The 17293-nt window shown below is 35.0% G+C and overlaps 1 protein-coding gene across 1 annotated transcript in view; it reads left to right on the forward strand.

Annotated features, from left to right (window-relative positions):
- Nucleotides 1–472: 472 nt before the first annotated feature.
- The window catches only part of kdr (kinase insert domain receptor (a type III receptor tyrosine kinase)), a 50602-nt gene continuing 33781 nt past the window's right edge, over nucleotides 473–17293 (forward strand). The window contains exons 1-9 of the mRNA XM_056480966.1: nucleotides 473–751; nucleotides 4956–5052; nucleotides 5243–5457; nucleotides 8132–8253; nucleotides 8840–9008; nucleotides 12378–12514; nucleotides 15036–15228; nucleotides 15311–15428; nucleotides 15703–15878. Of these exons, the coding sequence (XP_056336941.1) occupies nucleotides 688–751; nucleotides 4956–5052; nucleotides 5243–5457; nucleotides 8132–8253; nucleotides 8840–9008; nucleotides 12378–12514; nucleotides 15036–15228; nucleotides 15311–15428; nucleotides 15703–15878 (1291 nt within the window). The 5' untranslated portion in view covers nucleotides 473–687. The remainder of the gene's footprint in view (nucleotides 752–4955; nucleotides 5053–5242; nucleotides 5458–8131; nucleotides 8254–8839; nucleotides 9009–12377; nucleotides 12515–15035; nucleotides 15229–15310; nucleotides 15429–15702; nucleotides 15879–17293) is intronic.

Below are 17293 nucleotides of genomic sequence, written 5' to 3' on the forward strand. Positions count from 1 at the left end.
ATATATATATATATATATATATATATATATATATATATATATATATATATATATATATATATATATATATATATATATATATATATATATATATATACATACTTTTCCATTTCTCGCCCTATTAAAAAGATGTTAGATTTTAATACTTAACACATCTTTATTTTAACTTTATTTACTATGGTTTAAACTGTAATTTGCACTGTCACGCATAATTATTTACCCTGCATTTGTGGTAGGTTGTTTTGTGGGATTTGTATATTTCGCGTATCTTCACTTTTTGATTGAATTAACGCCCTTATCCTCATTGATTTCTGTTAAAGCGACTTTGCCTGTTCCGGTAAGTCCTGGAAGTCTATATTCCTCTGACTTTTGACCTCTCTATGCATTAAGTGAACGATAATGGGTTTGATTAGTAAGTTAGTTGCGCTCCTCCCTCCTCTTCCTCTCCATCAGCGCACTTCAGTCACGCGTCCGGCCAGTGCACGAGTCCAGCAGTGAGCGCGCAACAGGTCACAATTTCTTACGGCAAGGAGTTTTGTCCTTTATAGAGTCTGTTTTCATTCGTTCTTCAGGGGGTTAAGGATTTCGAAGAGGCATCTTATAGAGAACAACTGTGTCCTGTATTCGTTATGAGGAGTTTCTGAGTTGTGGTTTCATGTCTGGTCGGTCCAGCACTTCTGTCGGGCGATGGCAAAGACATCTTACGCGCTTTTACTCCTCGACATCATCTTCACCGTCAACTTGGCTATAGGTATGACATAAACATCTCAATATACTTTATATAAACACTCAACTCGTTTTAGTTAACTTTATCCTTGTTAATTGGTCATTAATTGATGGTGACCAATCATTTGACTACATTTTCATCTCGCGAAAAAGCGAATTAAAATAATAACGTGTGATAACACCTGTTATTGGATTAAAATTACCGTGACTTTAATTTTTACTCACCTTTTCATCTCATTTTGTATAAAATGTAGCCTATATTGAATTACCTTTTAATTTAGGGAGGAAACTTAACCAAGGTAAATTACGGCAGCCTAAACAGAAAAAACCTAGGCTAAATTACTTTACAATTTGTAGATTTAATCTTTTTACAAACTACATTTTGTGTTTGTTTGTTTGTTTGTTTGTTACTTGTTGCAGTTAGAAGTCAACTTAGAGAAGTTATGTATAAATCATGTAATTTCAGATAATTTAATCGGTTTAATTATGGTTAATGTATTACATTAGCTAACAATGAGCATATGTATAAAAGTTTGTTAATAATAATAAAATTATTGTCAGCTCATGTTCAGCAAATAATATTAACTATACAACTTTAAATTTAGATATTGTATTTAGCAACCAGATCTTACTGCAAATTTATAAACAAAGTTTAAAAGCCTAATATGTTTTTTTTTCTTTAGTAAAAATGTATAGAGTATAAAGTGATAAGAATATGATATTGTTCCAATATAAAACTCCCCAAAAAATGTTTTTATTGATTGATTTTCATCATGGTATTTACAAACAAAATACTTCTTTCTTTTCCAATCAGTTTCATCACACTATTTCATCATTTCAAATGTGACCCAGCAAAGCATTTTTGCTTTTAGAAGAGTTAAAAATAACACCTCTTATTCTTTCTTGCCCTTATCTTGTATTTCCCTCACTTCTCTCTTATTCATCAGATACAATCAAGCCTTCACCACCATTGTTGTTTCAAATGCTTTCAGTGCCTGGCAATTTCAATGTTAAAACAAACAGCTGAATAAGTTAGTCTCAGTGGAATGCCTGTGTTAGCACGAGTGTATGTGTGTTACCAGTCCTGAGGAATCCCATCTCAGGTTTTGGAGCACGGGGCCATTTAGCCTGGCCCCGGCCCATCTGCCCCTGTTTCCTGTTTTGACACATCCAAGCCTCTGTTCTGTTTTTGCAGTGGAAAAATGTCCCAGAGTCCCACATCGTGGGCATTGTGCCATGCTCACAACTCTTGTTTCCAGTGTAAAACCAGGTTTGGCTATATGGATTGACATTCATGGTGCAACTAGTCTATGTTAATCCATGCTTTTACAAAGACACACGCAGTGTTTCGTTTAAATGTTTGTCGTTTAGCAGTGGATACCTTTTTCTAAGCATGATTTGTTGATCAAGGATCCGTGGGCTTGAGCTAAAGCTGTCAGAAAGGCTTTTTATGTGTGTTTACAAGTGCACGTTGTACAAGTCCAGGTTTTTCACTGCAGGTAGTGTGTTAAAAAAACGGAGTAGGGTCAGCTTTAAGATTGAGTTGGAGATAAGGTAAAGTTAAGGATTAAAATGAATTATTGTGGGATTAATATTAAGCATGTTGTAAGTAGTTATATGAAGATGCTCGTAAAATGTGGATATTGTACCATTTTAACTTTATTTAGTCTTGATGTTAATTTGATATATACAACAGCCATATTCTCAGTGGTTTATTACTAAGAGGATGGTGATTCTCCTTTCCAGTGTTTAGTTGTAATGTGAAATATTGGGATGTTTTTTCTACATTCAAATTTATATGGCTTTTTAAGTTTGTTAAACATAAACAGCAGGAATCTGGTAACATTTGTTTTTTTAATATGATTTATTGCATAATATTTATGTACTTTTAATCCCCCCAAAACTAACATAATTAAAAAACACTCATCCAGACTAAATAATTTATTTGTACTAGTAGTAATAAAGATTTTAAACACAATGAAGACTTATTCAGATAACAAAATAGATTTATAATGAGGCTTGTATATACGAATATAAACTAGTAACGAACGTTACCATAAAGTATGATGCATCATAGGTTACATGAATTAACAATGAATACTTATATTTTCGTTAACTAATGTTGATTAACATGAACATATACTGTAATAAATGTATTGTTCATTGTTTGTTCATATTAGTAAATGCATTAACTCACATTAATTCAACCTTATTGTTAAGTGTTACCGATTTATCAAGTTGTTATTGTTCAATAATCCTTTACAGATGAACAATTCTGTGATTTAGGTTAATAGTCCATAAATATGGAGTTCATATCAAACACAGACAGAGCAATAGTGAACGTGATAGAAATGTTAATTTACACTTAACAGCACATCATAGCGTTTTAGTGAAAATCCAATGTCAAATTGTGATGTCAAATTGTGCCTTGTTGGTCAAAAATCTACTTCAAAATGAAGTGAACAAATGAAAAGTTTAACACTGTGTTGATCTTTGTTTTCAAAGATCCACTTTTTCCAAATACAGATATCAGAATGTGCAAATACGTATTTTTCTCCTTTTTTTTTTTTTTGTTTTGTTAGAGCTTCTTTATAATTTGGTTTGTGTAGACCTGAGTTTGCCCTTCATTATTTACCATGTGCAGTGTGAATCTGTGGATGGAGCTAAACAGAAGAAGCAGTTGATTAATTTCTTCTATGGAGTTGGGAGTTTAGACACAGTATTAGGTAATAAAGAGATTCATTTTCAAGCTGTTGTTTTAGCAGACTGGCTACAATATAAGCTTTTTTAAAACAAAAAAAAAATTGTAGTTCTGAAACTTATAGGATGCTTTCATAGTATAATAACCTCTTAAATATCAAAAGATCAAGAGAATTGAGATTTTTCAGTTTGTGATCGTTTAATTTTAAAAGTGTTTATTTTTTACAAATATAGAAATGTTGTGCCATCTATGGAGGCTTATTACTTTTTTCTCTGAATGATTACATGCTGACCGAGATGGCCAATGTTGTAATGTGTTTGTATAGTGTTCAAATGTGGTATCTACAGTATGTGTACTTGCAGTGTCTTCATTTGCAAAAGCAGAAAACCACGATTTTAGAGGTTTTTGCAGTACTTTATATCAATACTTGATATAAAGAAACATGATTTTTAGAAACAACTAATATGTGCATTTTAACAACTTCCATCATTTTCTTTTGCAATTGTACTCTTCGATGAACAACATAACATGGTTTCAAGAGTTCACACTTAGCTGATGATTGATAATAAAGCTCATTTGGCATGCTGTCCCGGGAGAGAGCCCTGAGCTCATAAGTTCCTCGAGGCCAGGGCTCCCTCATGTTTGCAGGGCAAGAGGGGAGTTTGAGCTTAGGTAGATCTCGAGAACTTCCCTGCTTGTTAAGGCAAATGGTGGATTATGATTGCTATCAAGATGTACAGCTGATTAAGAGATCATCTATGGTGCCGATTTGGTTTAGTCAATTTATCTATGTCACATGTTTTTGGAGGGTGGGAGGAAACTGGAGAACCCAGGGGAAACCCATGGGAGCACAGGGAGAACATGTAAACTCTGCACAGAAATGTCAACTGGCCAGGTAAAGACCTGGACCAGAGATATTCGTGCTGTGAGGCAACAGTGCTAACCACTGGGCCGCCATGCTGCCCTGACAAGGAAAAGGGCAAGAAAAGAGGTGGTAGGGGGATTCTTTAATATTAAGATGCCTAAGGTAAGACACTCTGGTTATTTATAGTGAGTTAGGAATCATCTGATTGGTGAATCATGCATTAGCTAATGCAGGACCGGCTGTGGTCAATCATAAGCACGTGATCCTCTTGAAATTAGTTTATAAATAAACTTCACTTCTGAAAATGACTAGAAAATGGAGTCATCTGTTTTTGCAAACACAGCACATGCTGCATTTTTGCATTTGTCCCCATACATGTTCTTGCAGTGCTATTTAAAGAAAGATAAACTCCAAATGTCAAATTCTTCAGATGGAATGTGTCATGAAAGTAAAAACACCAAGATCGTTCCTCTGTTATCATTATGAATGTGATGTTCTTTTGAATTTACAATAACTGGTGTGAACTGGCCTAGACTTTATAAATATCATAATCAATAAAGTCCTCAGTTAGACCACGTAGTAATTGTTTAAATTATTTCATGTAAGAAATTGTGTGAATTTTAGCAGCTTTTCATTAATCTTGGATGTGTTTTATTCTTGCAGCGATAGAGCTCAGGTTTGTACCTGATCCTCCAACCTTGAACATCACTGAGAAGACTATCAAAATCAATGCTTCAGACACACTGGAAATCACATGCAGGTAAGCTTTCCAACAGTTGTTTAATCCTTATTATGACATAGTTACTTTGTCTCATATTCTGAAACAGGGATGCTGATTTTGTTTATTGCTTTGTTTGATTTACAATAATAACATATAGTAAACAATGTAATGTTTGCATGAATATTATACATTTTTTCTTCTAATGGTCTTTTTTTAATTTGTTTCTCAGGGGTCGTCAAATTCTGGAGTGGTCCACTCCTCACAACCGGACCAGCTCTGAAACCCGGCTCACTATATCCGACTGTAGTGGCGATGGACTCTTCTGCAGCACTCTGACACTTTCCAAAGCTGTAGCCAATGAGACGGGCGAATACTGCTGCTACTATAATAGCCTGCCAAAAGAGGATGGGAAGACTTCTGTAGCTGTATATGTCTTCATACAAGGTATCATTTTCATGTCAGATAAGTTTTTAGACAATTTTCGAAAATACTCCCAATTTCTCTCACAAAGAAAGTGGGGAAAGAGAGTTGGAATGTACAAAAAATGTCACACTTCCTTTGTTGTCCTTCAGGATAACTCTTTGACCTCTTCATCCTTCATACCCCCTTTACCACTACATTTTACTTCCCATTTCAGCCATAATAGCTGTAAACTCCTCCCTTGTCCAGACAGACAAAAATTAGGAAATGGCTTGTTTTGAGTTTTAAACGTGGTTGTGTAAACCTGCATTCCATTTTGTACCTGTGGATCCGGACTGGTAAATTTGTTGTATATAAGAGGTGTCATGTCCCTTATACAAGCTTAAAGGCATTTTATAAAACCGGTTTAGGTTTCTTTCTTCTGTTACACCTAAAGAAAAAAAAACATAGTAAGTTTTGTGCAGTACTATGGTTATCAGTGGCTGCTTTTTTCCAACATTTTAATGTCTTGTTTTGTGTGATGAAAAAAATTCGTAAAAGTTTTGAACCACTCGAGTGGGAGTAAAGGATGAGGAAATGCTTATTTTTGGGTGAACTTTCCCCAAGTTACGCGAGTTACCTAATAAATAATATTACTTTCCAAGTAAGAAGTAAAGTAACGCATTACTTAAAAAAATAAGTAACAATATTTGAGTTACTTTTTTGAGAATCTAACGCAAGTTACTTTTTAGTTTGATTAATTAGCTTTTAAAAAATAAACTGCAAAACTAAAATTACAGTAGTCACAATGAATCATGCAGTCAATGAGAGAATGTGTTTATTATCTGTCTCAATGAACAGTGATTTTACTTAAGACAAATAGTACAAAAGTAGCAAGCGCATTGCTTCAAACTTTCAATAATCTGTATATACAGCATTTAGAGCTCTGGGGTTAGGAAGTTCTCAGATAACATTATCCTAAAATATTATTTTTTGATGTGTTTTTTAATGGTAAATGAAGGTGTAGGTTATACTGTATATATCTATATTCCAGAAAAAAACATGTTCTGGAAGAGATCAAGCTTCAGCCAGGTAATTAAAAGTAATGCAAAAGTAACTCAAAAGTAACGTAACGCATTACTTACTATAAAAAGTAACTAAGTAACGCAACTAGTTACTTTTTTGGTGGAGTAACTCAATATTGTAATGCATTACATTCTATATTAACTGTCCTCAACACTGTTTAGGGGTGCACACACAGTATTTATTTTCTTATGAAAATTAACTATTGTATTATTGCAGTAAAATTGTAGTAAAGAATAAGTGTAAACGTGTAGTTTTATAAATACCATGGTTAAACTAGTGCAACAAAAACATGACCGATTTATTGTTACCATCCCAGCATGCACGTAGATGTCAAAACGACATCAAAAACTTGTCAAAAATGTAAATTGATTTGGAGTCAATTGATTACTTTTGTGTCAAAATGACTTTAAATTGACATCTAACATTGGCATTAAAAAGCTATTTTTGATGTGATTGTGTTTGTTGGTTTTTATAAATTTTATGTAGTTTTGACATCAAGGTAGCTTGCATGCATTGTAGGGATACAAACAATAACAGCAATAGTTAAAGAGTACACTGTAAAAAATGCAGTGTTCCACAATGAATTCGTGTTGGGACAAAAGGAAGGAATTAAGTTCTCTTAGTAGTCGTTTTTACAAAGTTGGAAATTTACAAAGGTGGATTGAACATAAAATAATTCAGCTGTCCCCCCTCAAAAACTTTTTGAGTGTATTTTTCTAAGTGTGTCGCGAATAAGAAAGCCTGACACTGAAACAGCCAGTAGGTGGTGATGGGCGATTCTTTCATTTAAACGATTCACTCAAAACAGCGAATTCATTTAGAAACAAAAAGGAAGTGACTGCATGAATGGATCACTGAATCACTGACTAAAAAACAGATTCATTCAGCATTGAAACATTGCAGTGTTTCTCTGAGACGTGGACATGTTCTAATTAGGCTTTTTAAATCAAAGAAACAAACAATATTGCGTCTAACTCATTATTAACCTGTTGTTTAGGAACTTTTCCATGACATCAATATCACATTTTTGGGATCATGCTCTGAAGCAGGTGCATGGTCTTAGGAGAACATAACTCCTACTTGTGTGATGTTACCTATTATGTTACTTATTATTTTAACATTCATTCATTCATTTTCTTTTGGCTCCCTTTCCCTAATAATTCCTTAATAATCAGGGGTCACCACAGCGGAATGAAACGCCAACTATTCCAGTATATTTTTTACACAGCGAATGCCCTTCCAGCTGCAACCCAGTACTGGGAAACATCCATACACTCTCACACTATGGCCAATTTTGTTTACCCAATTCACCTGTAGCGCATGCCTTTGGACTGTGGGCTAAACCAGAACACCCGGAGGAAACTCATGCCAGTATGGGGAGAACATGCAAACTCCACACAGACATGCCAACTGACCCAGTCGGGACTCAAACCAGCAAACTTCTTGTTGCTGTGAGGCAACAGTGCTAACCACTGAGCCACCATGTCGCATTATTATAACATAAAATATGTTTTATTTCTTATTTAGATCTTTAGTTAACAATTGCCAACTTGCAAAATGGCAATTGTTGATAATAATTATCCCAGACCCATAATAAATGTATAAACAACATGTCTGTTTTTGTTTTTTTTAGATTACCGTACACCATTTGTCCGAATTGCTCAAGATTATGATGTGGTGTTCATTCGAGAGGGAGAACAGGTGGTCATTCCCTGTCTGGTGTCTGTGGAAGACCTGAACGTTACACTTTACACAGTGAGTTTTTCTATACGCACACACATATTCTCGTGCTCCACATTGTAAAAAAGTGATAGCTTGCAAATTCAGCTTTACTCTAAATTAATTTAAGATTTATTATGTTAAAATACATTTAATAGGTTTTTTAGAGAGAAATATTTGATTTATTTTAGTGTCCTTGAGAAGCTAATGCAATTATTTATGTATTTACTTTTATTTTAAATGCAGAAAATGTTATAATTATTATTCTATGTGTTTTATTTTTTTTGCTAAATGTTTCTATACAGAGACATTGTTTCAGTTAACGTTCATTTTGTTTCAAGTAACTTATTTTTGTTAACCCCTTGGCACGGGTCAAGAGGGAGAAGCTTTTTGTGGCCGTAAATCCAGCGAGCGTTCATCACAGATGAACGTCGAATGGCAGCTGCCTTTGTTGCCAATTAATAAACTTTCTGTTTGAGCTATTTCTGACTCTGTATTCTGTCCAGTTCATAACATAAGATATAAATCAATATGAAATATTTTACTGTTTACTCATCAAGATTCCTGTCTTTTGGTATTGAAATGAAGTGAAAAGTATGTTTCTGGTGATTGTCTTTGACAGAAGTATCCAGTAAAAGAACTGCCCACTGATGGGAAAGAGGTGATCTGGGATAGCAGGAGGGGCTTCATCCTGCCCAGTCGTGTGGTCAGCTATGCTGGAGTCGTCTACTGCCAAACCAGTATTCGAAACGAGACCTTTCAGTCTTCACCTTACATTGTGGCTGTTGTTGGTAAGAAAACAAGACAGATAGTTTATTTGTGTAGGTGAACGGTGCAGGAAGAAGTTTAATGGTCAGAAAATAAGAACATTTACACTACCGTCATTGAGATATTTTTTAATGTTTGGAACATGTCTTGTCTGCTCACTTGGACTGCATTTATTTGAACAAAAATACAATAAAACCGTGACCATTGTGAAATATTATGTTTAATACTGAAATGATATGTTCTCTCTAAATATTTAAGATTTTATTTATTCTTTTGATGCAAAGCTGAAGTTTCAGTATTATTACTACAGTCTTAATTGTGTCACGTGTTCTTTCAGAAATTATTCTAATTAGCTGACTTGGTGCTCTATATGATCAATTATCATTGAGTGTGTTTACATGAACACTAATAATCCATTTTTAATACGATTAAGACAATACTCTGATTAAGAGTCTACCATGTAAAAAGTGATTTATTCTTAATTTTATCTAATTAAGATCGAATTAAGATGTGGAGTATGCCGATTTATATCCCTTTATTGAAGTGCAGTACAGACATGTAAACACCTTAATCAAACTATTACCTTTGTGTAAGATTTTCACCGCGTTTTACAACAGGATGGTCTATAATCACACTATTGTTTAACACTATTCTCTGCACCTACCGAGTCAGTGAAGGATCACAGACAGCTGTATTAGGAAATGCAGAGTTTTTTTTCCACATACAGGCATGCTGTATCAACTTCCATTAAAACTACACTCTTCCAGCAGTTCATACTCGCATCCAATATCTCGTTTGTCATGGGGGACATTCATGAAATGTTCCTGAATGAAAGTGAAAGTGCCAAACTGCAGTTAAAGTCGACAAATTAAAATAAAACACCCCAAATTACACGAAACTCCGAAGTAAATGTGGATAGCGTGATGATGCAATGATGTTAATCGAATTATGTGCTATAACATGTCAAATGTACGGTTGCCGAGAGAGCTTAACACGATATCATAGATATGTGTTATTATGGGTTTATTATGTCGTGTAATCAGGATGTTAAAATAAGCGAAAAACAACTCACCCTTTAAAGACCACCAATCACTTCGCTGAGCAACAGTCATGGCATAATAACACATCCATATCTCAGCAGGGTCCATCATGTTTTTGGGTACCCTAGAAACATTTCCGTTGTGTTACATACATTTGCAAGTGTTGTGACCAATTTGCAGTGCGTTTCTTCAGTTGTTTGTGTTGTGACCAATTTGTTGCGCGTTTCTTCAGTTGTTCGTGTTATGACCAATTTGTTGCGTGTTTCTTAAGTTGTTTGTGTTGTGACCAATTTGCTGCGTGTTTCTTCAGTTGTTTGTGTTGTGACCAATTTGTTGCGCGTTTCTTCAGTTGTTCGTGTTATGACCAATTTGTTGCGTGTTTCTTAAGTTGTTTGTGTTGTGACCAATTTGTTGCGCGTTTCTTCAGTTGTTCGTGTTATGACCAATTTGTTGCGTGTTTCTTAAGTTGTTTGTGTTGTGACCAATTTGCTGCGTGTTTCTTCAGTTGTTTGTGTTGTGACCAATTTGTTGCGCGTTTCTTCAGTTGTTCGTGTTATGACCAATTTGTTGCGTGTTTCTTAAGTTGTTTGTGTTGTGACCAATTTGTTGCGCGTTTCTTCAGTTGTTTGTGTTGTGACCAATTTATTGCACGTTTCTTCAGTTGTTTGTGTTGTGACCAATTTGCTGCGTGTTTCTTCAGTTGTTTGTGTTGTGACCAATTTGTTGCGCGTTTCTTCAGTTGTTCGTGTTATGACCAATTTGTTGCGTGTTTCTTAAGTTGTTTGTGTTGTGACCAATTTGCTGCGTGTTTCTTCAGTTGTTTGTGTTGTGACCAATTTGTTGCGCGTTTCTTCAGTTGTTCGTGTTGTGACCAATTTGCTGCGTGTTTCTTCAGTTGTTTGTGTTGTGACCAGTTTGCTGCGTGTTTCTTCAATTGTTTGTGTTGTAACCAATTTGTTGCGCGTTTCTTCAGTTGTTCGTGTTATGACCAATTTGTTGCGTGTTTCTTAAGTTGTTTGTGTTGTGACCAATTTGCTGCGTGTTTCTTCAGTTGTTTGTGTTGTGACCAATTTGTTGCGTGTTTCTTCAGTTGTTCGTATTGTGACCAATTTGTTGCCCGTTTCTTCAGTTGTTTGTGTTGTGACCAATTTGTTACACGTTTCTTCAGTTGTTTGTGTTGTGACCAATTTGCAACATGTGTGGTTTTGTTATTTGCTGGTGTTTTTTGTAATTGCATGTGCTTTCATAATTGCAGTGCGTTAAGCTTTCTCGGCCACCTTAAAAATGGGATTATGAAAGGAACAATCAAAAAGCAACTCATGTAAACACCTTATTCATATTATTGTCTTATAAAGATTAAGGCAAATAATTTGATTACTGATGTCCATGTAAATGTAGTCAATGTTACTTAATCGTAACTTTCATACTATCAGGATTAAAAATATATTTTTCTGCTTCGCATTTTGTGGGAACCACTTCACAGTCTTCTTCTCAGGATTCAGTATGAATGGAAGTTTTAAAAAAAAGCAATAAATAATATATTGAAATACCATAATTTGTCAAATGTCAAATTCTAAATGTTTTTACTGTCACATTAGTTATATATAGAGTGATTTTTTTTATGCAAATTTTATAAAATGTGTCATTTCATGATTCAACAAAAAGCAGCACAAACGTAAATTTTTCTTAAAGATCACATGCATCATGAATACTGCAGTGTTGAAACTTAAAAATTCTACTTTGAACCACAATAATAATCTACCTTATAAAATAAATCAAAATAGAACACAGTTGTTTTAAATTGAAATAATATTTAACAATATTACTACTTTAATATTATTTTTAACGAGACTTCGGTCACACTTTATTTTGATGGTCGATTTGTTGAATTTAAGTTACATTGCATCTACATGCCAACTAATTCTCATTAGATTATAAGTAGACTGTTTGGGGTTAGGGTTAGTTGACATGTACTTACAAAGTTTCTTATAGTCAGTTAAATGTCTGTTGAAGGAGCAGTATCAACAGATATTAAGCAGACAGTCTAATAATACTCAAAATAAAGACCATCAAAATAAAGTGTCACCAAGACTTCTTGAAGAAACATTGAAAAGTCCTACTGATCTCAAACTTTTTGATGGTCGTGTAAGCATCTGCCACACAGTATGCATTGATTATTTCAGCTTTGCAAGCATGTCAGAAACCGATAAAGCTTTTGTTTTTGAGGAGACTTGCTTGTTTCAGAATGTTTTGTTGAGACTGAGAACATTGCGTTGTGAGATCAGCTGCCTGGGTCTCAAGAGAACAATGCTCCACCCGGCACGTCTCTCACACCCCTTCCCTCTTCCGCAGGATACAAGATCCATGACCTCACCCTGAGTCCGCCGCATGAGAGGCTGACGGTCGGAGAGAGGCTCATGCTCAACTGCACCGCGCACACAGAGCTCAATGTGGGAATCGACTTTCAGTGGACCTTCCCTCATGAGAAGGTCAGTAACGGAGAGAAATGCCCAGAGTTCAGTCATTTTTACCTGCCATTGGTGACATTTGTCACAATCGTGATTACCTCAACAGCAAAAAAAGACCAGCTCTTTTTCATTCGTCTCCTTCCTGTTCCCTATGTGCTGTAAGTTTGCAATGTCCGGCGGTGGAAAAACAGCCAGAAACCGTCTAAACAAAAGTAGCCTGCTTCAATTTTTTGATTGCAGGTGTGTGACTGCTTGTGTCTAAGATGCACATGCAGTTTTTGAACAAATCAGTTCTCTGCTTGACATTAGTAGATAAAGTTGAAGATAAAATTGTGCCATTTATTGAGGTGAATATTTTTTTTCCAATGCATTTTTAAACACAACAGTTTTAATAACTGATTTCTACTAACTGTTTTATTCTGTCTTTGACATGATGACAGTACACACAATGGGCCCTATCATACACCTGGCGCAGTAAGGCGCAAGACATGTTTGGCGTGATTTGTTGCTATTTTCAGACCAACACAACCATAATTTTCATGTTTTGCACCACGTTGTTTAAACAGTAAATCCATTTACCCACTTTGTTGACTCATGGGTGTGCTGGTCTGTTTTGAGAAACTAAAATAGACCACACCATTAACCAACTTAAAGCTGGTCTAAAGTCCAGTGCAGAGCATGTTAGTTATGCACCTGTGTGGGTCCAAATGCTTACACATTGCTTAATACACACAGGATGTACAACAATACACACACACACACATATATATATATATATATATATATATATATATATATATATATATATATATATATATATATATATATATATATATATATATATATATATATATATAAAAAATTGTGGAATAAAATGTTACAAAAATTATTATTTTCTACATAAATTTAAAAACAACTACCTCCATGGCGCCTTTATATGAGGGGTCTTTTTTCAGTTTATTCCTGACAATTTGTATAATGTTATTATTATTAGCAGTATTATTTATTATATGCATATTTATATTTGCTTTGTATAAAACAAGTTTAGATTTGTCCACCTGTCGGGTTTTGGAGACGTATGCATCACCATATGGGGCATAACAATAGGACGTGTGTTTGGATATAAGTCAGTTTTTTGACCAAACTTATTATTGTTCATTTATTCATTTACTGGAAATTAGAGCTGAATTTAGAAACAGTTTTGAAACAAATCTTTGTCCTTAACAAACAAAATAAATATGTAGGCTAATGGATGTCTTTAGTCCTTATCTACAATGTAAAGGACTAAAGTAAAGAGTAAAATTAAAGTAAAGAGAAAGTAAAGAGGCCGGGTAAAGGAGGCTCGTTCTTTATTATTGCGCTGCAGATGGTCTGTTTAACTGTTTTCTTGCTAGTGAAGTGTTCAGTTTTTCCAATTACAAAGTCCACCATGTAAATAGCAAATGCCATGGCGCAATGCAACCAACTCTTGAAGGGAATGGGAGATGAGACTCAGAAGAGACTCAGATGGGAGATTGGTTTAATTCACATTATATTCAAAACACACCCATAACTCATTAAGAGAATAAGAACAACCCTGTTAGACCATGCGCGTGGGTGCAGAGCGTATTTTTCTGTCCTTAAAATGTCAAAAGTGGATTCGGACATGCCCTTAATGCTTTTGCACCATGCGCTTTAGACTTTGCACCTAGATCGTTAAAATACAGAGCCTAATATATTACTTTTTTTGCATGATACTAATATTCAGCTTAGGTTAATTAGGTTAACTAGGCAAGTTTGGTTACTTAGACAAGTCATTGGACAAAGGGTGTTTTGGTCTGTGGCCGATCAGAAGGAAAATAATTTCTTGAGGGTGCTAATAACCTTTTGATCTTAGCCTATAAATATATATTATATATATTATATTACTTTTTCAACCAAACTAAAATAAATAATTTGAAAAATAATTAACATTTCACAGGAGGGCTAAAAATTTTGTCTTTAACTGCATGTGTTTTGAGTTTTAAGTCTTGAGTGCAGATGTAGACAGTATCAATCAAGTAATAGATTAAAATCAGTAATGTTGTAAAAAATAATGGTCATTAAATGTATGTGTTTTCTAGTTTAATTTAATTTAATTTAATTTGATTTTTATTATGTAAAGTTGGAGTGTGCTTTGCATTGATTGCTTTGTATTGATTGCCACACAGTATAAAGCCGCTACCTAACTTTTAAAAACACAAGCTGTGGTGTGTGTATTGTAATTGTTCCTGAAGATTGAATTTAATGCTATAAATGAAATATAAATATGAAATGCAGAGTGAACATGAAATCTGAACATCACTGTATGGCCAGTTGATAAACAAACTACAAACCAAATTTCTTGGCTAGACAAAAGCAAACCGATCATCTTGCTTGTAAATTTTTCAGCAAACCCCACACATCTGTATTCGAATGGAGAGACTTCAGTTTTAATCTTAGTTTAATAACTCCAATCCAGTTCATCTGAGTTGATTGGACTGCGATTCCATAAACAACGCAAATAATTTCTCTCCTCCTGCAGAGAAGTGTCAACGGCTCAATGTCGACCTCACGCTACAAGACCAGGTCCTACAAGAAAAAACTGTGGAACTCATTGGAGCTGTCCAATACCCTCACTGTGGAGAATGTGACTTTAAATGACACTGGAGAGTATATCTGTACCGCTTCTAGTGGTCAGATGCAGAAGATTGCCCAAGCATCCCTCATTGTCTATGGTATGCACTTTTAGAATAACCTCAATTTAGCAATGACATACGATGTGTTAACATCGCTGACAAACTGATTGATATATTTCAGAAAAGCCATTTATAGCACTCAGTGATCAATTGTGGCAGACTGTGGAAGCAAAGGCTGGCGATGCAGAGGCAAAAATGCTTGTTAAATATTACGCTTATCCAGAGCCCACTGTAAAATGGTAAGTGATAAGTTGTGACAATTATTATATTATATTATATTATATTATATTGTATTATGTTATGTTATGTTATGTTATGTTATGTTATGTTATGTTATTTTATATTATATTATATTATATTATATTATATTATATTATATTATATTATATTATATTATATTATATTATATTATATTATATTATATTATATTATATTATATTATTATAAATAGATAAGGTTTGTCTGTCGAAGTCAGACGTACTTACTTTTATTAATGTTTTATCACCTTTTCAGGTATAAGAATGATCAGCTGATCGTCTTGAGGGATGAGTACAGGATGAAGTTCTACAGAGGAGTCCATCTCACTATATATGGTGTAACAGAGAAAGATGCTGGGAATTACACTGTTGTCATGACAAATAAGATTACCAAAGAAGAGCAGAGAAGAACATTTCAGCTCGTGGTTAATGGTAGTGAATCTATTATGTTCTCTTGTCTTAATTTACCTTGTCTTGTATTCTCTTACCTTGCTTTTGTTCTTGTTTCTCTTGTCCTGTTTTGTCTTCTCTTGTTGTCTCATCCTCTCTCATCTCATCTTCTCTCATCTCCTCTTCTCTCCTCCTCTACTGTTATCTCGTATTCTCTTCTCTTCTCTTCTCTTCTCTTCTCTTCTCTTCTCTTCTCTTCTCTTCTCTTCTCTTCTCTTCTCTTCTCTTCTCTTCTCTTCTCTTCTCTTCTCTTCTCTTCTCCTCTCTCATTTCCTCTAGTCTCATCTCCACTGCTGTCCTCATCTCATCTCATCTCATCTCATCTCATCTCATCTCATCTCATCTCATCTCATCTCATCTCATCTCATCTCATCTCATCTCATCTCATCTCATTTTCTATCCAATCCAATCCTATCCACTTCTCTCCTCTCCTCTCCTCTCCTCATCTTATCTTATCTTATCTTATCTTATCTTATCTTATCTTATCTTATCTTATCTTATCTTATCTTATCTTATCTTATCTTATCTTATCTTATCTTATCTTATCTTATCTGATTCTATCCTATCCTATCCTAACCTATCCTATCCTCTCTTCATCTCATCTCATCTCATCTCATCTCATCCTCTCCTATACTCTCCTGTCCTCTCATCTTCTCTCCTCTCCTCACATCTCACCTTCTCTCATCTCCTATCCTATCTTCTCATCTCATCTCTTCTCAAATCCTCTTTTCTCATCTCCTCTCCTATTCTCTCATCTTCTCTCATCTCCTCTCCTATCCTCTCATCTTCTGTCCTCACATCTCATCTTCTCTCCTCTCCTATCCTCTCATCTTCTCACCTCTCATATCCTCTCATCTCATCTTCTCCCATCTCCCCTCCTCTCACCTCCTCCCCTCTTATCCCATCTCCTCTTCTGTCCCATCCTCTCATCTTCGCTCATTTCCTCTCATCTCCTATCCTATCCTCTCATCTCCTCACCACTCACCTCATCTTTTCTCCTATCCTCTCATCTTCTCTCATATCCTCTCCTCTCATATCCTCTCTTCCTCTATCCTCTCATATCATCTTCTCTCATCTCCTCTCCTATCCTCTAATCTCACCTTTTCTTGTCTCCTTTTCTGTTCTATCCTCTCATCTTCTCTCGTCTTCTCTCATCTCCACTCCTCTCCTGTCATCTCATCTTCTCTTATCTCATCTCCTCTCATCTCCTCTACTGTCATCTCATCTCATATCTTGCCTTCTTGTCATTACTCTTCTTGTCTCACATTTTCCTGTCTTGTCATTTTGTCTTCTTATCTCTTATATGTCTTGTCATCTCCAACTCATTTCTTGTCTCGTCGTGTCTTAGCTTCTTTCAATTTCCCCTCTTGTCGTCTTCTCTCTTGTATCCTCAACTC

This window comes from Danio aesculapii, chromosome 20 (assembly GCF_903798145.1).
Source record: "Danio aesculapii chromosome 20, fDanAes4.1, whole genome shotgun sequence".
Lineage (NCBI taxonomy): Eukaryota > Metazoa > Chordata > Actinopteri > Cypriniformes > Danionidae > Danio > Danio aesculapii.